This window comes from Typopeltis vanoorti, chromosome 10, assembly GCF_054136105.1.
Source record: "Typopeltis vanoorti isolate ZY-2024b chromosome 10, IOZ_Tvanoo_1.0, whole genome shotgun sequence".
Taxonomy (NCBI): Eukaryota; Metazoa; Arthropoda; class Arachnida; order Uropygi; family Thelyphonidae; genus Typopeltis; species Typopeltis vanoorti.
The window spans coordinates 81,579,996-81,603,312 of record NC_143558.1 but is presented as its reverse complement, the minus strand read 5'-3'; the positions used below and the strand labels follow the sequence as shown (position 1 = coordinate 81,603,312).

At 36.2% G+C, this 23,317-nt stretch overlaps 1 protein-coding gene across 1 annotated transcript in view; it reads right to left on the bottom strand.

Moving 5' to 3' along the window:
• The window catches only part of Fibp (acidic fibroblast growth factor intracellular-binding protein), a 177,463-nt gene extending 154,437 nt beyond the window's left edge, over window positions 1-23,026 (bottom strand). The window contains exon 1 of the mRNA XM_090398908.1: window positions 19,630-23,026. Within this exon, the coding sequence (XP_090255034.1) occupies window positions 19,630-19,714 (85 nt within the window). The 5' untranslated portion in view covers window positions 19,715-23,026. The remainder of the gene's footprint in view (window positions 1-19,629) is intronic.
• Between the last annotated feature and the right edge of the window lie 291 nt (window positions 23,027-23,317).

Genomic DNA, 23,317 nt, shown 5'->3' with positions numbered 1-23,317 from the left:
TAGATCAATCATTACATCAGCAGTTGTAGTAAAAGTACTGGAAAAGTTGGTCAAAAAGAGAATTCAGGAATGGGTGGATAAGAATATAATACTCTATGATAGGCAGCATAGCTTTGTGAAGGGTAGGTTATGCCTTAGTAATATTAAATTTTTATAATAAGGTGACAGCAGAGTTGGATAAAAGGAATGGCTACATGATCATACTGCTAGATTTTGCAAAAGTCACTTGACAGGATACCACATGGAACTCTATTAAGCAAACTGTAACAAATGGGGATGGATGTGAAACTGGTTATCTGGATAAAAGGGAGCTGATGAGCAGATACCAAAAAAGTAGTATACGAAGGAGCAGAATCCAAGAGAAGGCAGGTAACTAGTGTGTGTGTGTGTGTGTGTGTGTGTGTGTGTGTGTGTGTGTGTGTGTGTGTGTGTGTGTGGCAGGGCTCTCTGCTTGGACCACTGTTGTTTAATTTGTACATCAATGATAAAAAAAATAATTTAAAAGGGATATATTCAGTTGTTTGCTGATAATGCAAAGCAGGACAGGGTAATAGTCAATCAAGGTGATATAGAGAGCTTGCAGGATGATATAAATAGACTGACAATATGGGCAAAACATAATGGATATCAATTCTGGGTGGAAAAATAGTGTTTGGGATACAAAGATTACAAACTCCATACCACATTAATGGAATTGTTCTCCAGGAAATTGATGAAGTCAGGAATTTGGGGGGGGGGGGTAGTAGTAGAATAAGAATTGAAGTTTAGAAGGCATATTGCTAAAGTAGCCAAGGTAGCTCACAAGGTTACTTGGTTATTGAAGAACACACTAACAGAGATAAGGAAGTTATCATTCCTCTTTATAAAGCCACATCTGAATTACTGTGCTCAGATTTGATCACCTGGATTTCTTGGAGATGAGGAAGTGGTGTAGAAACATCCAGAGGTGAGTGACCAAAATAGAGGTCTGTGGAATACTCTTATGAGAAGAGATTGAGAGTTTGCAGATTTGAAAGTTGGTTGATAGGCAAAAGAGAAAGGATATGATAGAAATATTTATATTACTTAAAGGATTTTATAGGAATGGTGCAGGAGAAAAATTTCAGCACTTGGCTAGAGGGAGCAGAACAAGAGGTCGTACCTAGAAGCTGAGTAAGAATGTCATTAGCAAAGGCATGAGAACTAGATATTTTGCTTGGAGAGAGAGAGAGAGAGTGGTGAATGAATGGAATTGGTTGCCTGAGACGGTTGTAAGTGCTTTGTCTGTTAATGGTTTCAAGGAGAGGTACAATATATACAACTATCATTGTGTTGATAGTTTAAGTCTGTTATGAGGAGTCTTAGGACTTCATGGAGGTGCCTGTGCAATACTACTACTAATGATATACAGGGAAAGACCTTAAGATGGTAGCTTCTTGAGAATAACTTGATGCCAGGCACAATCAAATGCAAAAATATCAAGGGTAACCATTTTAGTTTCTCCAATTCTTTCCTAAGGCCTATGTTCCACAGACAGACAAGGAGATCTGCTGTAGAAGAGAAATCCATTCTGATCACTAATCCTGATTTACAAAATATATGAAAGACATTCTGGAAATATAGAACACTTCAAATTCTTTGAAACAGTGCTCTACCAGAGTTTCTCTTAAAATGCAAGGGTTTACTGAAGGCTAGTGGATTTGAAAGTCAGATTACTTAATTTAAATAATAATAAAATGGAATAGAAAAGAGAAAAAAAATATGAAGGTAATGAAATGTCAAAACTGGCCTGGTTAGTGACCCTTCCCATAATGAACAGCATTACACATGTTTGCAAGGAAATGTACTTTGCATTATGGGATACTAAAGCAAGTGATGTGAAGTCAATACCACCTTTACCACAAGTTTCCTCAGTCATGAAAATACTTCAGGTGCAAACTTTGTTTGCTCACACTTGGATAAAGAATTAAACCAAGTATATAATTTCTTGAATCTTTAATTTATAAGTATAAGCAAGTGATAATTACAGATTCTGATAACAATCTTCAGTAACTATCCTAAACTTAAATTAAACAACCCAAGATTTTGCTTAAGGGTCAAAGCTATATAACTGAGAGAAGACCTCCACATAGCCTTTAAAGGAATGCAGAGAACCGATCAGGGCTCCTGTCCTAATGTCCAATTCTCACATTCTTGTGGTGCTCCCTGTTAGGTATCTACTTGGATACTGAATGAACGAGGATGAGCTGGCAATTTGGGATTTAGCTGACCAAACTGCATTCTTATTGGCTTAAACCAAAATAAAAAATTATGGTACAACATGACAGAATTTAATGCTGGCCAAGGCGTCACCCGGTTAAACAAGACCTCCATTGTTTTCACCAGGGAACCAGGGCAAACAGCAAAAAGTCAGCTACTGGAACAAATCTGAAAGCACACCCCAACTCAACATCACCAGAGTTAAAGATCGGTACTATCAACATAAGAAGCCTGAATGGCAAAGAAATGGAGCTAGCTGAGGAATTAGATAAGTACCAGATCAACATAATAGGAGTGACCAAAACAAAAAAGACAAAAACTGGTGAGATCTTTCTGAGCAATAAATACAAAATGTTATATTCAGGCAATGACAATCAAGGAAAAGAAGGAGTAGCCACAGTATTCAACACTAAATATGAGGCTAATCTTCTTGAAGGGCAAGCAATCTCAAGTAGAGAGATGTGGGCAAATATGAGAATGGGGAACTGGACAATGAGACTTATTTGTGCCTATGGTCCCACAGAAGGTTCTACTAAGGTAGAAGTGGAGGAATTTTTTGAGGCTTTAGAGAAAGCAACTGGCACAATGAAAAAGGAAAAGTTGGTCCTTGTTGGAAATCTAAATAGCAGAGCAGGAAATGATTTTCAGACATACAAAAATATTTTGGGAAAATTTGGAAAAAAGAGCAAAGCTCTTTTCATTATTTTCATCTTTTATTACTAACACAATGTTCCAACATAAAAATGTGCACAAATTCACATGGAGAGAAGAGGAAAGGAATAAGAAAAGTCTCATTGACTATGTTATTGTTGATAGTATGTTTTCTCCTTGGTGCAGGACACCAGAGTGTACAGAGGATTTGTAATTGGAAGTTATCACCATTTAATCTTGAGCAGGATAAAAGTGAATTTCATATTGCAAAGAATAACATGTAAGAAAGTTTTAAAGCAAATAAAAGTTGAGCAGCTCTCTGATGTGAATTGTAGACTAAAATACACAAACATGATTGAAGAAAAAATGTGAGTTTGAGAACAGGAACCAAACCTTGGAGATTCAGCTGCAAGCCCTGAAGAAAACATTGATTGATTCAGCCAGAGAGGCATGTGGTGAGGTTGTCTGCAAGAATAGAAAAATCAGAACTCCATGGTGGACACAAGAAATTCAAGAGACAGTGAAAGAAAAGAAGAAAGCATATCAAAAGTTCCTGGCAAGCAAGTCAGCTTGTGCTCTTAGAGAAATACAATGTAAGAAAGCTAAAAACTGTGTAAAACTAACTAAACAAAAGTTATGGAAGGACTTTGGTAAGAACATAGAAAATAAATATCAACAAGGTGGCAAGATAAAATGAAGGTTGTTAAAGAAGCTCAGAAATGGAGGAAAGAGTGCTGTAGAAGGAATTGGAAATGATAAAGATGACATAAAACAGGAGAAAAGGATATCCTTACAGTATGGAGTAATTACTTAGAAAAATTGCTAAATGAAACAAGCAGTGATGATAGCACAGTGGTAAAAAACACTGAACAGGCATGCAGTCAGGAATACATATCCATACTTGATAGTAGAAAAGGCCATCAAAAACCTGAAATGCGTAAAAGAAGCAGGAGTAGATAATATTCGACTAGAAATGCCCAAGTATGGAGGAATACTTTGGAAGATAGCGATTACAACCTAACCTGAACAAAACTGAAGTAGCATCCTTTCATTTAAGTAATATCCAGGCCAACTATATCCCAAAAGTTTACTTCAGAAATAAACAAGTGAAATTTAACAATCATCCAAAATACCTAGGAGTTACCCTAGACAGAAGTTTGACATTTAAATATCATCTAGAAAATATTGCTGAAAAATTAAAAACTTGTAATAATATAACACATGAACTTGCTAGTACTTCTTGGGGTGCTGATGCCAACACACTGCGTACTACCACACTATCTTTGGTCTATTCTACAGCAAAGCATTGTGCTCCTGTGTGGCTGAACAGCGCACACGCTTCTTTAGTCGATGTCCAGCTGAATCAAACTATGAGGATAATCTCTGGAGCTTTAAGATCTACTCCTGGCTACTGGCTCAAAACTCTTAGTAATATAGCCCCTCCTTTGCTCTGCAAGACTCAAGCATTAAGCAAACTATGGACAAAAATATTTGGAAACAGTTCCTTGCCTATCCTCCACCAAGACATTTCCTTCCATACTTCACAAAGACTGAAATCCAGGCACCCTGCCTGGAGGAGTGCAATACAAATAAATGACCAGAACTTCGATGTATGCGAGTCATGGGGAGAGTATTGGTTTCAATGTACCTGCAATCTTCAAATACCTATTTCAAATCCGAAATCTCATCTGGAGGGCTTCAATCTCCCTAGACATGTATGGATCACTTTAAATCGGATCAGAACAGGACATGTAAGCAACTCCTGCATAAATGGAACTGGTCCGATACTCCAAACTGTGAATGCGGAAGATAGATCCAAACTATCAATCACATTGTGCTTGAGTGCCCTATCTACTCATTCTCGGGTTCTAAAGATGACTTTTTTAAACTGATCCCAGAATCCGTGGAGTGGATCCGGGATTTAAGGATTAAGCTCTGACTCCTGATTCTTAATTTTGATGTTTAATCATTTCAGCCTAGTTACCCCTTTTAATATGATTTTTACAATTGTTTTAATGCTGTTTTATGTGATTTGTATATATTATTCCAAGACCTGTACATCATACACTAAATAAAATAATGGAGGTATAAAAGTCTTACAATGGCTGCACTGCATAGTTCAGAACGCCTGGACAGAGAGATGAATTCCAGATGATTGGAGTACTCATATATTATTATTATTACTCCAAGACCTCATGGAGTCAAAGACTCACCAAAGACACATTCAAACTCCTTGCAGACACCACACTCTCAGGCAAAGCATTCCAATCATTTACAACTCTGCACGAAAAAAACCTGCCCTCTCGCTCCCCTACTCACACCTTCTTTATACAGTTTCCAGGGAACAGTATACAGTATAAAGAAACTTTATACAGTTTCTTTATACTGTATAAAGAGGGTGTATCAGGGGGAGAACCAGATAGACCTCTGGTTCTCCCCCGATCCCCCACTATTTTCTGTAGAACTTCTCCAGCATTGATCCTATAACAACCACTTACCAACTTGTAGGTCTCTATCATATCTCCCTTCTTCCTCCTTTCCACCAGACTCTGCAAATTACATCTTCTCAATCTTTCCTCATACTCGACATTCCAAAGGTCAGAAACTACTGTAGTCAATCGCCTTTAGACCCTTTCCAACATCTCTTCATCCATCTGAAAACCAGGTGACCAAATCTGAGCACAATAGTCCTTGTGTGGCCTAATTAAAGCCTTATACAACAGAACAAGAATCTCCCTACTTCTACATGTCAGTGTCCTTCCCCATCATTCCCAGAAGCCTTTGTGTTGTCTTCACAATTTTGGCTATGTGTCCCCTAAATTTCAGATGCTTATCCACTATCACCCCCAGATCTCTTATTTCTTCCACCTCCAACAATATATCCTCACCAAGCATAAATTCTGCATCCTATCTTTGTTTTACAAATTTTAAAATCTTACATTTTGCAACACTGAACTTACATCCACCATTCCCGTGCCCAACCACTCAATTTATTCTTGTAAGGCCACAACATCTTCACTACTCTTCATGGTTCATCTGCAAACAACTGAATATCTCCATCCAAATCTTCACCTATATCGTTAATATAATTGTTAAACAGTAATGGCCCCAAAACAGACCCCTGAGGCACTCCACTAGTGACTTTCCTTTTCCTGGATATCGCTCCCCCCCCTATACACAACTTGTTCATACCTATCAGATAGCAGTCTCCGATCCAATGCACTAATCTAATATCAAGGAAGCAGTCACTTTATTGTAATAAGTATGTAGATTACTAAAACATGACCTCCCCTTAGCAAATCCATGTTGTCCATCAAAGATAATACTATTGTTGTCAACCCAACTCTGGATCCTAGTTCTCACAAGCTTCTTCACAACTCAACCACAACACTTGACACACAGATAGGCCTATAGTTTGATGTTTGAGTTCGATCACCTCCTTTATGCTGTGGCATAATCTTGCCCTTCTTCCACCCCTTAGGAACTTAACCGAGTGCAAGACACTCGGTTAAGTTGCAAGTGCAAGACACAATTTCTCTACTGAGTGTTCCTGGTAAGATATATTCAAGTATACTTGAGAGACGGCTGAAAAGGATTGTGGAAGAGAAGCTTGGTGAAGAACATGCTGGATTCCAGCCAAATAGAGGCTGTCAGGATCAGATTTTCACGTTATGACAGATAGTTGAGAAATCATGGGAATATAACAAAGATCTGTATTTTAGTTTTATAGATCTGTAAAAGGCATATGACAAGTTGCCAAGAGAGAAGCTATTCAAAATGCTACAGTTATATGGTGTCAATGGGGCATTATATCACGCAATACTTAGTCTTTATTTGAGTTGTAAGTCAGCAGTTAGAATTGAAGGAAGTACAGGAAGGTGGTTTAATGTTAATCTGGTGTCAGACATGGATGTACTTTATCCCCTCTGTTATTCATTATCTGTATGGATTTCATTATGAAGGAAAGTGGTATTAAACCTGATATCAAAATTGGAGACGTTAATCAGCTCTTTGCTTTATGCGGATGATGTTTTACTTTTAAATAAATCCACTACAAGTCTGCAAGATTCCTTGACTAAAGTGAATAACTGTTGTAATAGATATGGTATGAAGGTCAGCATTAAAAAGACAAAGATAATGAAAATAGGCAGAAAAACTGAAAATATCAACTGTATTGTGAATTAGAGAATCTATAGAACAAGGAAAATATTTCAGCTACAATAAAATCAACAAAGCTCGTATGGTAGGAAGTCAACTGAATAAATTTATATGGAATAAGAGAGAAATTAGCTAAAACACTAAGTTAGCTGTATACAAGATGGTATTCAAGCCAATTTAACTTATGGATCTGAGAGCTGGGTAAGAAGTAAAACACTTGACCAAAGACTAGAGACCGCAGATATGAGAGTCCTGAGAAAGATTAGGGACATGAACAGATGGCATCAATGGCAATATCATATTTAAAATGAGGATATTAGGAAAGAACTTGATAATGACAGCATCCAGGAATGCATTAGCAGAGCTAATGTCAGGTGGTACGGTCACTTAAACAGAATGGGAGGGGAAAGATTAGCAAAAAAAGTGTTCTCTGCCAGGTTGGGAGAAAAAAGACCCAGAGGAAGTCCAAGATATAGGTGAATTGATACAATAAGAAGTGCCTTAGAAAATAGAAATATAACATCTCATAATGTTGAAGTCTTCAATCAATCTGTTACCTGTCTTGACAGGTAACAGATTGATTTTGAGGAACATTGTAGATAGGAAGTTAGTAATGATGTAATTTTTCAAGTAGTACTATCATATCCTGTACACCCCTTGAGGGTAAATATATCAGGAAATTGATGGTGATGATGAAGATTTTGAAATGATAATCAAGAAAAATCAAAAACAATGCCATACATTAAAGATATCAAGAAATTATATACTTGGTTTAATCTTTTATCCAAGTGTAAGCAAACAAAGTTTGCACCTGGTGTATTTTCAGGATTGGGGCAACTCGTATAAGGAAGCTAAGACTTCACATCACTGCCTTAGTATCCCATAATGCAAAGCACATCTCCTTGCAGACATGTATAATGTTATGCATTATGGGAAGGATCACTACCCATACCAGTTTCTGGGTCTGGCTCCCACTTTATTGAGATCTCTCCAGTGGGAGCCAAACCCAGAGGCTTTTTTACCTTGGTTATACTATACATTAAAGATATGATGTGAAGTCAAAGCTTCCTTATACAAGTTGTCCCAGTCCTGAAAATACTTCAGGCACACACTTTGTTTGCTTAAACTTGGATAGAGGATTAAATCAAGTATATAATTTCTTGATATCTTTATTGTATAGCATAACCATGTGAAAATACTTCCAACAACTTTCTCTAATCCAGAGTAATTTAATAATAAGGTCGACACCTTTTGCCAACTCTTATAGGAAAATATTACTTCAGTATCACCTCTGGGTCTGGCTCCCACTGACAAGACCTCAATAAAGGTCAAAACTGGTTGGAAGCTTGGGTGATGGATGGCAATGCTGTAGTCAATGAAGTTAACTGAGGCATGGCTATTGCTGTTACTCCTCAGATGAAATATAAACGGTTCTGCTTGGTGGTGGTGGGGTGGGCCTGCCACTGGGTAGAGCCAAATGCTGAGAGTTCTTCTCAATGACAGGGTGAGCCTGTTACTGAGGGGAACAACACTGAGTTTTGATCCTTCAGGTTGCTCATTGTTGGGGGATCTCACGAGTTTTTGGAGAGGTAATCCCAGCACTTAAACAGGGGGAAACCGGTCTGGGTAGTGACCCTTCCAATAATGCATAGCATTATACATGTCTGCAAGGAAATGTGCTTTGCATTATGGGATACAAAGGCAAGTGATGTGAAGTCATTAGCTTTATACGAGTTGCCCCAGTCCTGAAAATACTTTGGGTGCAGATTTTGTTTGCTTACACTTGGATAAAGGATTAAAACAAGTATATAATTTCTTGGTATCTTTAATGTATAGTAGAACCAAGTGAAAAACATCCAACAAAAACAATGCCTTTTAAAAGTCAAGATCCAATTAAAAGTAAAACAACGATAAATAACCAAATTTTGGAACAAGTTAATTCTGTTAATTAGGATGAATAATTTCATATCAAAAGAACATTAATATGAAAATTACAAAATACCTAAAAATAACAGGTGTAATAATGTTGTGTCCAATTCCAATTCTTTGTTAAAATAGTTGTTCACAACTATTTTAACCTTTTATTGTACAACGGTTGTATATTTTATTCTATCTTTTCTAACCTAAACCTTCTTCTATATTAACCTTATTCTATCAATATCCTACCACCATTTATGTTGTATCCTATTCTTGTCCACAACTATTTTAACCTTTGTTGCTTTATCTCCATAATACACTATCGGGTAGCACGTGGTACCTCTGAGGGACAATGGAATTTCCTCGAGATAGAGGCAGTACCAGAGTATCAGAGTGTCTAAGATTTTCCTCTAGTAAAACATCAAGAAATTTATTTGTTTCGCTGCGCCACTTAGCGCTATTAGATTATTAAACATTAACAACCAAGAGGTAATCTCTGGACAGTACTTAATGATACCTATCAACACTGCAGACGTGACCAAAATTTACTCTTTTCAAATATCCCTTTTAATATCCTGCATAGGTTCGCATTAATATTTTATAAGCGGTGCATCAGATTCCAGAAATCACAGAAAGTCTTTGTTAGAATCAAAAGCAAGGTTTATTGTACTCAAAGTTGATACACATAATAACACTAAATTAAATCCCATCTTAAGGGAGTTTCAGACAAGGTATATAAAATTCAAACACTACTATTACACTTATAAAATATTATACAGTAGCTTCCTAAAGTAAGAATTATATTAACCTTCGCTAATGCATTAGTCATGTACTATTATCACAATCAATCTAAAATTCCGTAGCTCTGTCAGACTACACAAGATAACATTCATATCTTTCACAATCTCTTTATATTATGCCAATTCTTTACTCTAACATATCCTTAACCTCATTCAATATAAAGGCGAACTTAACACAACGACAGATAGTAAGGTAAAATCAATATTCTTCTAAAATCCTAGCAATACAATCCTATCCCAGATCATTAATGTTCTTTTTCCATAACATATTAACGTGACACATTATGTTCTTTTTCATTCCTATTCAGTATAACACAAACAAAGTTTACTTATCTTCCCTTTTGGATTCTTTAGTGCTTCGTAGGTTCACAGGAACAGGCCTTCTGTGGACTGCCGGACTTGCTTCTTTTTGCGGCGAATACGGCCACCAAGACCCGCGACTGCCCATTGGGACCGTCTGACATCGAGGCACTCGCACCCCACGCCGCCACGAAAGATGAACACACCAGGAAAATCCAGGAACAAATAAAGGGCTTGTTACAGGGTCGCATGACCCTTATATTTCCCCTATTCTTCTCGCTGATTCTCGCCCCTTTCGATGTCCGGCCAACTCACACTTGCTATTACGTCATGGCGTCCATTCTCTGCCCTGCTTATTGCACGTACGCTGACGTCACCCTGTTTACTTGGGCGAGCCGCTCTCTCACGTTACAACTCCGTAACCTTTGGACTTGACCCCCCCCCCCAACTGTTGAATATGTGCTTACATTCCATAACTCTTTTATATATGAACTTTCATATTGCTCTGTTACTGTTTTATACCTTCAATATCAAATTAACCACATTCGTGAATGGCACAAAATACATACTTATTTAACCTTTTCATAATAGAACACACTTGATTTATATATACATAATACTTATTCTACACTTAGAGGCAATTTATTGTATTTATCTCATTCTTTTGTTTGGAAAAGCATGTTAGACTGTGATAAGATAGGAATTCATAAATTTCCACTCTATCACAGTCTAACAATAAATTCTGTGATATAATCTTAAACCTAACCTGGTATAGATTACATTAAAATTTATAATACATTATCCTATGTTAACACTACTCTATAGAAGTAAAATTTTGACAAAGTACGGGATTAGCATATTATAATAGCAGCAGAAATGAAATTTATAAGGGGAGGGGGGAAAGGTAAAGGTAACACCCAGAGGAGTGCTGCAATACTGAGAAGGATGCTGACCAGCAGAGATTAAAGTGTTGTCATTCCATTATAACATTTTTCAGCAGGATAAGAAAAGCAAATGGTGAAATAAGTGATGAGTTATGTCCTCTCAGACTGTAGGATATGGCCAGCAATGGTACTGTTGGTTTTGAGAGCCAGGGCTGGCCATCTCGGGGATGCGATGGGTGCAAGGCACCCGGGCCCCATGATCGAGTGGGCACAGTCAGTACACATTTGCGGAAACGTATTTTTTATTTATTTATTTTTCTTCTTCTAATTTTACTAAAGGGATTTCATCAACAGGATTTTAGGGGCCCTGGTAATAATAATATCTCTGTGTTTCTCTATTATATTAGAGTTTTTGCTTAACCCTTTTGATGAGTTTATACAGTGTATAAAAATTAACAAACATGATTTCGTTTTTACCCTAAAATGCCTGATTCATCATTCATTTTTTTCTAATCTGTTACACATTTATATCATTTGGCTCGTTATCGAAATCGTTGAAAAAATATTTATTATAATCTTTATATATGGTTAGTCTAGAGCAGGGGTGGGCAACCCTTAACATGCCTTCCAAACGTGGCACGCCAATGACTTTTTTCCGGCAAGCAACCCAGGGCTCATCTTAAAAAATAATTAAATTAAAAAATACATTTCAAACATCTTCTCTGACACATATTTTAACTTAATATAATATATAATTTTCTTAATTACAGCTATACCAAATAAAAATGCAATAATCAATTAAACTCTACCAACTGTTTCATAATAATAAGTAATAAGAAAATTAGAAACAAACATCCTATTTCCAAGCCATCGATATATCTCCATGATATACTGATGTACAAGTTTTGTCCAGTTCAGTTGTTGCATTATTCGTCAGGTATCCAGACATGGCGTGATATATCTTTACTATCATTTGATATATCTTTTCATGTTTCGCAAAGAACATATCCATTTTCTAAAGTGTATTTGTATTTGGATTTTATTAAATCATAAGTCATTAAAATATGGATTGGAAGTATTTATTGTCAATTAATATGTTTAACTTATTAGATATAAAAGCAAATTTCCTTTACATTGATTTTCGGAAACTAAAGTTTTCAGTTTTTCCCGTAAAATCTCCGCATATATTGCAATTGCTATTTCCTGCCTAGAGAGCAGTTTCTTGTGTGCATCCTACCCAAATAGCACCATCTGCTTTCCCATTATTTCAAGCAAAAATTAGCAGTAATTTACAAGACTTGAGATACTTAATGAACAATCCTTCACGAACGACTAATGAACAGACAGCCATGGTACTAGGCTAGTAAAGATACGTGCATATGATTGGTGCGGAATTAACAAAAGATCACGCGAGTCAAAGATAAAAGTCAGCAGACAATTTTTGAATTGAAATGCTAATTCTCTTCAACCAAATTCAATATCTGAAAGTGCCAAAACAATATTCCCTATATATTTCCCAGCTTTAACACGTTTATGAATTTTAACACTTTTTGTTGATTTTTATTGTTGCTCTGCATTTGAGCTGGGGGGGACAGACTCCCACACATCTAGTTTTTAGTGTTTGCCAGTTTTGCTTGCGGCTAAATAGCATAGTTTTTGGGGGAAGGGACATGCGATTCATTAGTTAGCCATTTTTATCCCAGCTGTCTCTAATTGCACTATTTGTTGAGAAATATATTACACAGACTGCAAATGTTTGTACCTTATTCAGTGATACAATAAAACGACCTGTTTTTATTTGCGTTTGCAGATGTATTGGCTAGTATGGAGGGCACGTGGTTTGCCACGGGATCTATTGCCACGAAGTGAACGTGATTAAACTTTTTTTTTCTATGCGAGGTTATGCAAAACTTTTCAATTTTTTATTTTCGCAAAGTAAAATCAAGGGTGCGAGTTATACGCGAGGACCAGCTATATTCCAGTAAATACGGTAAGTTATTTATAAAGCTATGTGAAACGTATTATCAATATTCAGGATTATGAAGTGTTGTCTGCACATGATTAGATCTCAACTACATTAATTTCAACTCAGTTAACAGTAATAGATAAGAGTGAAACTGATACACTGCAGTAAACAAATGAAAAAAATAAACACATTCCTTGAGTGTTTCTAAAATTTTGTAATATTGTAAAAAGTATGTACATATTTAACTTTTTGTTAATTCATGGGATAAAAATATTTAATATTATTTACTTATTCGACAGGCAAAGCCTAACCCATAACGTCCATACCAAGAAAGTATCCCTCTGGGTGTCAAAAAAAGGAAATCAGCAGAAAAGAAAAAAGAAAAGCAAAATCTCAAAAAGTCACAAGTAGATCTGTTTTCATGGCTACAAAATAAATCTGACAACGAAATTGCTACGACTTCAGCAGTTGCGATTCAAACTTCAACTGAAGAAGGAAACTCCAAACAAGTTATACAAATTTTCAATGAAAATGTAGAAACTGTGGGATTCGTTGAAAAAGATGCGTCCGATTATACAAACATTTTGGATACAGCAAATAACGATGAAAACAATAATAACCATGGTGATCAAGTGAATATAAATGATCCAGGTTTGTGGCCAAATATTATAACTGATAAATTTAGATTATTTTGTGTTAAAACTGGACCTAAACAACATCATCAAGATGCATTCGTTAAGAATGTTGAAGGTAGATCATATACAATTGGGTGCTGCTATAGACCAGGTGATGGAAAAGATGGTGGTGACAGTATGCACAAGCAAATAGAAGAAATGAGTGGAAGGAAGATGATTATTATGGGAGATTTCAACTATGGTCGCATTGATTGGAGTGAGGAGAGGACACACGGGAGGAAGGAATTGGGTTTTATGCGGTTATTAAGGAATAACTATCTGCGACAGCATGTAATGGAAAATACTAGGGGTCAGAGAGTGCTTGACATAGTAATTACATCTGAGGATTTGGCTGTAACAAATATGACCACACTGCCACCAATCGGTGAAAGTGATCATAGGGGCTTGACTTGGGAGGTGGCTAAAGGTATAGAATTTTCAATTAAGACAGGGTACATGTGGAATTATCGGGCTGGAAAGTATGACAAGCTTAGGAGTTTGATTGGTTCAGTGCCATGGCATGTACAACTGCAAGGACTAGAAGTCGATAGTGCATGGGAGGTAGTTAAGAAGTGTTTGCATGAAGCAATGGCTGACTGTATACCTAGAGTCCGAATAATAAATCAAGTAGGGGTTAAATGGATGAATAACACCATTAAGCTTGAGCTGCAAAAAAAGAAACAACTATGGAGGGAATTTAAGGAGAAAGGTGACCGGCAGGCACACAAACAGTATAAAGCGCAGGCCAGAAGGGTAACAAGTGTGGTAAGAAAAGCAAAAAAGGATTACGAAAGAACATTGGCCATGCAGGCTAAAGAGAATCCTAAACAGTTTTTTAGATATGTAGCAAGTAAAAGGAAAAAATGTACATGGCAGAATAATTTTAAAGAATGCCTATGGTAGGGAGGTAACTGAATCAGTTGATATAGTTGAGTTACTGAGTGAGCACTTTGCAAGAATATATCATCCAGGTGGTGACATTGCAGAAATGAATGTACCAGTAGATTATACGGGAATTGTGGTGAATGAAGTGGAGGTGAGTAGTCTATTGCATAACCTCAATGTCAATACATCTGTGGGATTGGATGGTATACCAGCTCGTGTTGTACGAGAAGCAGCTAAAGAATTGTCAGTACCGTTGACCATTTTGTTTAATTTGAGTCTCGGGTCTGGGTTAGTCCCGAGGGGGTGGAAAGAGGGGAAAATAGTTCCACTGCATAAAGGTGGTTCCAAGACTGCTGTTGTAAATTACCAACCGATTAACATATCAGGAATCACTGTCAAGGTCTTAGAGAAATTAGTCAAGAAAAGAATACAGGATTGGACAGATGAAAATGGGATATTGTATGGGGGACAACATGGTTTTGTGAAGGGTATATCATGCCTCAGTAACTTGCTCACGTTTTATATGAAACACAGTGACGGCTGAACTGGATAATGGTAATGGGATTACAGTAATACTACTGGACCTTGCCAAGGCTTTTGATAGGATGCCACATAGAACCCTAATCAGTAAACTGGAGCAGATGGGGATAGATATAGGGTTGGTGAGATGGATAGGAGGGTGGTTGAAGGAGAGATACCAGAGAGTAGTTTATTCAGGAATGGAGTCTAAAAGACGTCTTGTGACTAGTGGAGTGCCACAGGGCTCTGTTATTGGACCACTGCATTTCAATTTGTTCATCAATGATATAGGAAAGGATTTGAGAGGAAGTGTTCACTTGTTTGCTGATGATGCAGTTGGGTAGAGCAATTATGAGTGCATAGGATGTCAAAATTTTACAGGATGATTTGGATAGTTTGGAGGACTGGGCTAGGAAAAATGGATGTCAATTTAATGTGCCAAAGTGTAAGGTTATGCACTTTGGGATGAAGAGAATAGCAGCAGTATATCGCATTGGTGGAACCGTACTCCAGGAAATTGATGAGGCCAGGGATTTGGGAGTGTTGGTGGATAGGGAATTGAAGTTTAGGGGGCACATTGCAAAAGTGACTAAAACAGCTCACCAAATCACTTGGCTTCTGAAAAAATACTTTAACATGCAGAGACAAACAAGTTATTGTTCCTCTGTATCGAGCCTTGATAAGACCCCATCTGGACTACTGTGCCCAGTTATGGGCACCAGGGTTTCTTCGTGATGGGGAGGAAGTGGAGAGGAACCAGAGACGAGTGACCAGGATGATAGCATGTCTGTGGAATGAACCTTATGAGAATAGGTTGAAGATTTGTGGGTTGTAGAAATTGGTCGATAGGCGAAGGAGGCGTGATATGATTGAGACATTCAAATTAATGAAGAGTTTCTATAAGATTGATCCAGAAGATATTTTTGAAAATATGACTGGTGGTGGGAGGACTAGGGGCCATGAATGGAAGCTGGGCAAGAGCATGGTTGACAAGGGTGTTAGAGCTAGGTTTTTTACTTGGAGAGTAGTGAATGAGTGGAATAAGCTTCCAGAGTCTGTTGTGGGTGCTACGACCGTGAATGAGTTCAAGGCAAGGTATGATAGATACTGTGTGAATGTCGAATAGTTGTTCTTGACATGATGTTAGGGCCTCCCTCGATGAGTCTGTCGACTCCTTGGAGTTGTCCGGAACAATAATAATAGTAATAATAATAATAGATAATTTTCTACATCGTACTATTTAAAAAAAATGCCAAATGGTGAAACTCAGCTGCACAGCTGGTTAGTTTACTGAAAAGCTCAAGACTCAGTATTTTGCTTTTGTTGTGTATTATTTTCAAAAGAAGAGGAAAAGATCAATCAACAGGATTTATATATAGTTTTAATAAATGGAGAAAACTGTCATCTGTAATTCGAGATCATGAGCTTTCTGTTGGTCACTTTAATTCTTTTATTGCTTGGCAAGAATTATTAAAAAGGCTTAATTTATGTTCAACTGTTGACAGAACAAATCAAATTAACATAAATAAAGAAATGGAACGTCTAAAATTACTATTCCAAAGAATTGTAGATGTAATTCTATTTTTAGCAAGTAATAATCTGTCATTTCGAGGATCCCATGAAACAATAGGAATGCCGAATAATTGAAATTTTTTAAGTTTAATAGAATTATTAAGTAAATATGATCCTGTGCTAATGGATCATGTAAACAGAATTAAAAATACGAAAAAAAAAGAATTGTGCATCATTTGACGCATAGATTTCAAGAGGAAATTATTGCTGCATTAGGTAATGAAGTACTTAATAAAATTAAAGATGATATAAAAGCAGTTATATATTACAGTATCCAAATGGATTGTACTCCTGATATTTCTCAGAAGGAACAAACTTCAATAATTATTAGATATGTAAATTTGTAGACAAAAAATTAATTATAATGAGTCATTTATAGGATTTATTGAAGTAATTGATGTGACTGGTGAAGGACTAGCAAATTTGCTTTTAAAAAGAATAGGTGAGCTTGATTTAGATATTACGAATTGTAGAGGGTAAGCATACAATAACGGTAGCAATATGAAGGGAACATATAAAGGCGTACAATCTAGAATAATTAGTTTAAAACCCTCATGCAGTTTATGTACCTTGCTTATCACATTCTTTTAATTTGTGATGCTGCTTCCAGTAGTATATATATTGTAAAAATTTTTTTGGAATATTGCAACATTCATACTGAGTATTTTCTGCATCTACAAAAAGGTGGGAAATTATACAAAAGCATTTAAACTTACGCTTAAACCATTATGTGATACTCAATGGGAAGCCAAAGTAGACGCAGTCAAAGCAGTGTATACACAGTTTGAACAAATTTATAATGCCTTAGAAGAATTTATTGGTGCAATTAACGATAACACAGCAGTATCCGAAGCTAAAAGTCTACTAGATTCATTACAAGAAATGCCATTTATTTTAAGCTTATTGGTGTGATTTACAATATTGTCAAAAATTAATAGTATCAACAAACTATTTCAAGCAAAAACAATTATTCTTGACTCTACTTTTAATTTAGTGAATAAAATTAAAAACGAAATCCAAAACTTAAGATCAAAATTTAACACATTTTTAGACGACACAAAAATGATAGCACGAAACTTGAATATTTCCAAAGACTTCCCTGAAAAAAGAATTCGAAAAAGAAAAAAGATTATTTTCCGAACTAGCAGAAGATGAAGTTTTACTAAATCCAATAGAGGAATTTAGATATCACTTTTTCAACGTTGTGATTGATACTGTTATTGTACAAATAGATGAGAGATTTAAAAATATACCAATGTTATTTCTTATTTTAAATTAATCACTGATATAAAAACATTAGAAAAAAATGAACTAGAAAACTACTCAAGGGATTTTGTAAAATATTATAGTAAAGATGTAAATAACTATTTCCAAATGTGCTAACTGTATTGAAAATTTTCTTTACGTTACCAGTTACTATAGCAAGTGCAGAGTGTTCTTTTAGCAAATTAAAATTGATAGAGAATTATCTTTGTTCAAGTATGTGCGAAGAACGCTTAAATGCACTTGCTATATTAAGCATCGAAAAGGAAATTGCCAAAAATTGTAATTTTTCGGAAATGATTAATGACATAGCAAAAAAAAAAAAAAAAAAATCGCATATTTAAATAAATACACAATATACATATTAGTAAACTAGGCCCTAAATAGTAAACCTATTTATTTTTTTATGTGCTTAAATTATTTTTTTATTACTTTAAATAATAATTAATTGTAAATAATTATTGTGCGCTAGTTGGTGAGCCAGGATACTTTTGTTTGTGTTAAATATTTATTTATTTTAATTATTTAATACTTTTGTTTTGTGTTTAGTAAACGTTATGTTAACCTGTTATATTTCGAATGTGTTTTTTTTTTTGTTTTCCTGTGCCAAAATCATTTGCAGGTAAGAGGATTTACAATACATTTATTTTGAATCCTTTAATTTTTACCTTTGAAAAATATTTTAGGGCCCCAAAATGTTTCTTGCACTTGAGCCCCTTTATAGAGAAGGCCAGCCCTGTTGAGAGCATATGGTGTGAAGTGGAGATAGGCAGTGGGTGTTGCTATAAACCAGGTAGTATAGAGGGTGAAGAGCAGGAGATGTTTATGCAGCTGAGCTTGACAAGTACAAAAAGAATGATTGTTATGGGAGATTTTAACTACAGCAGTATAAATTGGGAAGAGGAAACTACATGTAGTAGTAAGGGATGGAATTTTTGGAATTATTAAGGGACAAATGTCTTGTTAGCATTATTGCTTCAATGATAAAAAAAGAGACAGCACATGAAGTCAGTAATACAAATACATTTTGTTCCAATAGCAAAAGTTGCATCCTTTAGCCAGAACTCGAGTTTCAGATAAAGGTTTCCTGAGATATTTATTCCCCCCCCCCCCAAAAAAAAATCTGCCTGGCTGCCTGAGTGGTTAGCATATCCGCTCTCCAGCCAAAAGGCTCCAGGTTTGAATCCCGCTGTGGGCATGGATGTTTGTGATTGTCTGTGGAAATACTAGTGGTGGTCGGTGGTAGATGGCATTGGTGTAGTTGCGGTCAGTTGGCGGATTGAATGGTGGAGACAAAGTTGTAGAGCAGGTGCCCTCTCTCGATGAGTCTTTTGACTCCCTGGAGGTATCATGTATTAATAATAATAATAATATAATAAAACTTACAACTGGACAATTTTTTTTTTAAGTAACGCATCGATTGTTTTGAGATAATATCTAGCAAATCAGTACTAAGTGGAAGAGATCATCTGTTTTAATTCGGTAACAGAGTGAATGACAAGTTCCTGTTTAGCAGCTTGTAGTTGGTAATGTACTAAAATATGGCTTGCTTTAGGAAACATTCTCAGTCATAAATCCTTTACTGAAAGCAGAAACCTACATACTACAACCCCCACTGAAAATTTACAAATTTCAATAATCACCACAGCGAATAAAAAAAATTTGTGAGTAACATCTTAAGATGAATGATAGTTATGTCACTAAAAGCAATAAGTTACAGAAGTATCCAGAATCATCTATATTTCTAATTTACGTTTATTGACAGAACAGAAAATAAAATGACAAATAAATAGATAACTTACCAGTATTTCCTTCTAGCCATAACTGATAAACTTCTGGATCAACTAGAGTATGATTTCCAACAAGTATGTCAACATCAGCTAACATGCTTTTTTTTCTCTCTCAATAATGCTTATCTCAATCTCAGTCAAATAAGCTTAGAAAAGCATAAAATAAAAGTATGAGAAGTATAGGTGAGTAACAAATAAGGAATTGTAAAATATACATACAACAAAAAAATAATAATAAAATAAAAATTCTGCTCTTCTTTTATATACTTAACCTTGAACTACTGAACCAGAGTCACACTGTAATAAATTTATTTTAGTAACTGCAATGCATGACAGATTCATCAGTTAATTAAAAACTTCTTAATCATTTCTAGTATATAGCAAAGTACATTGCATCTGGTCTAGAGGAAGGAGAAGAATTCAGCTGACTGAAATAATCAGATGTCAGGGTAAGGGTTCAATGTTCATATAACTGTTGACAGTTTCTTCAATTGGTCATAAATTAAATTAAAGCTGCCAAGAAATTATATTCTTGTTTAATCCTTTATCCAAGTGTAAGGAAACAAGTTTGTACATGAAGTATCTTCACAACTAGGCTACTTATATATGCAGGTTAATAGTGAGTTCACATTAATGTGTATAATGCGACTTCACAGTACTCAGAAGGATGTGTGTTTTGCATTATGGGATACATTGCATTAGTATAAAGCATCAGGACAGCAGTGAACCTAATGGGCTTTTTGCACTTTATGTACACTCATGCCAGGAGCATTTGGAACAATGGGAAGGAGTTTTTTGGCATTGTTCATCCTGGCCAAAAGATTATTGGCATTAGTGAGACATGGCTGACAGATGATCATAGTTAGTGGGATTGAATGTGAAGGATATAGTGTGTTCAGGGAGGATAGAGAGAAAAGGATAGGGGAGAATTATTATTGATGATAGCCGATGAACTGCAACCAAAGAGTAGAAGTGCAACTGCAGGCCACTGAAAATAGCACATATGAGGCCATCTAGCATGAGATAGTGGCCAGCAGAGCAAAATATAGAGTTGGATGCTTCTATAGACCAATAAGCCCGATAAGTGGAGGGCAGGTAATTATTATGGAGGACTTCAGCTATGGGAACATTGGAAGGAGATTGGATTGGAAGGAGAAGAGGCCACATAGGAGGAAGAAAATGAAATTTATGCAGTTACTAAGGAATAATTACCATAATAACCAACATGACCACAATGCCACCAACTGGTGAGAGTGATCATGCAGTCTTGACCTGGGAGGTGGCTAAATGTATGAAATTTTCAGTTAGGATGAGGTGTAGAGATATATGTGGAATTACAAGGTTGATAAATATGACTAGCTTAGGAAATTGCTTGGATCAGCGTCATGACATGTGAAACTACAAGGCTGAGTGCCAATCATGCATGGGAAGTGGTAAAGGAGTTTTTAGAGGGATGTAATGTTAGATTTGCATACCTAGAATCAGAATAATAAAATCACATGGGAGTAAAGCTTAATGATGAATACAATCATTAAGCTGGAGCTACAAAAAAAGAAAAAATTGTGGAAGGAATTAAAGGAGAAAGGTGACCAGCAGACACATGAGCAGTACAAAGCACAGGCCAGAAGGGTAACCAGTTTGTTCAGAAAGGCAAAAGCAGAATAAAAAAGGAAATTAACAGTGCAGGCCAAAAATAATCCCAAAAGTTCTTTTGGCATGTTGCAAGTAAAAGGAAGAATGTTTATGGCAGAATGATTTTAATGAATGCTAATTGTAGAGAGCTAATTGAATCAAGAGAAATAGTAGAATTATTAAGTGAACACTTTGCAAGAATATATCATCCACATGGAGAAGACACTGCAGTAACAAGAGAGGTAAAGGCTTATGTGGAAACTGAGGTAAATGAGCTGGAAATGCAAAGCATATTACAGAACCATGATGTAAATACAGCTATGGGATTAGATGGTATACCTGCACAAGTTTCATGGGAAGGTGCTATGGAATTGGCAGTGCCTTGACCACGTCGTTTAATCTAAGTCTTGGGTCTGGGTTAGTGCTGAGGAGGTGGAAAGAGGGGGAAAATAGTTCCATTGCATAAAGGAGGCTCCAAACTGATTTAGCAAATTACTGACCAGTCAACATACCAAGAGTTGTAGTAAAGGTACTGGAGAAGTTGGTCAAGAGCAAAATACAGGAATGGACAGACAGAAATGAGATACTATATGAGGGACAAAATGGTTTTGTGAAGGGAAGATTGTGCCTCAGTAACCTGCTCATGTTTTATAATACAATGACAGCCGAGTTGGATAATGGTAATAGGTTTACAGTAACACCACTCGATTTTGCAAAAGCTTTCGACAGGATACCACATGGAATTCTAATTAGTAAATTGCAGCACACAGGGATGTATATAAAGTTGATCAACCAGATAAGAGGGTGGTTGATAGAGAGATATCAAAGTAGTTTATTCAGGAGTGGAGGCCAATAGAAAGCATGTGACTAGTGGCATAACACAGGACCCTGTTCTTGGGCGACTACTATTTAACTTGTTCATTAACAATATAGGAAAGGATCTGAGAAAAAGTATTCAGTTGTTTGCAGATGATGCATAATTGGGTAGAGCAATAGTTACTACAGATGATGTTAAAAGTTTGCAGGATGAGTTAGACAGACTGGCAGTATGAATAAAGGAGAATGGATGTCAGTTTAATGTGGCAAAGTGTAAGGTTATGCATTCTGGAAAAATTACCAGCTGTGTGAGTACTGCATTGATGGAACTGTACTCCAGGAAATTGATGAAGCCATGGATCTGGGGTGGTAGGAAGTTACAGTTTAGAAGGTATATTACAAAAGTGGCTAAAGCAGCTCATCAGATTACTTGGTTACTGAAGCATACCCCCTGAAAAGTAGGTTATTACATTTCCTTATAGAGCCTTGGTAAGACCCCATCTTGACTACTGCATGCAAATCTGATCACCTGAGTTACTTGGGGATGAGGTGGTGGAGAGGATCCAGAGGAGAGTGACCAAGATGGTAGCAGGTCTATGGAATGAACCTTATGAGGACAGGTTGAAGATTAGTGTCTTACAGAAATTGGTTAGCAAGCAGAAATGGGGTGATATGATCGAGACATACAAATTACTGGAGTTTTTACAAGATTAATACAGAGGAGATTTTTCAGAACAGGTCTAGTGGTAGGAGAACTAGAGAACATCCTTGGAAAATGAGCAAGAATGTAGTTAGCAAGGGTATCAGGACTAGGTGTTTTGCTTTTAGAGTGGTGAATAAATGGAACAGATTGCCAGAGTCTGTTTGCCACAACAGTGAATGAATTCAAACCAAAGTATGACAGATATTGTGTGAATGCTGAATAGTTCTTGACATGTTTAGGGCCTCCCTCGATGAGTCCTTGGAGTTGCTCATAACAATAATAATAATAACACTAAGGCAATTAATGTGAAGTCACTAGCCTTTATACACAAGTAGCCTAGTTGTGAAGATACTTCATGTGCAAAACTTGTTTGCTTACACCTGGATAAAGGATTAAACAAGAATATAAATTGTTGGCATCTTTAATTTTGTTCGTCTAATTAGAAATAACAGACACTGAAACAATTGATTTTCAGACTTTTCTGGTGTTGGATACATGTTCAATCTTTTGATAATGATAAAATTTCCACAAACAGCTGACTGGAACAAC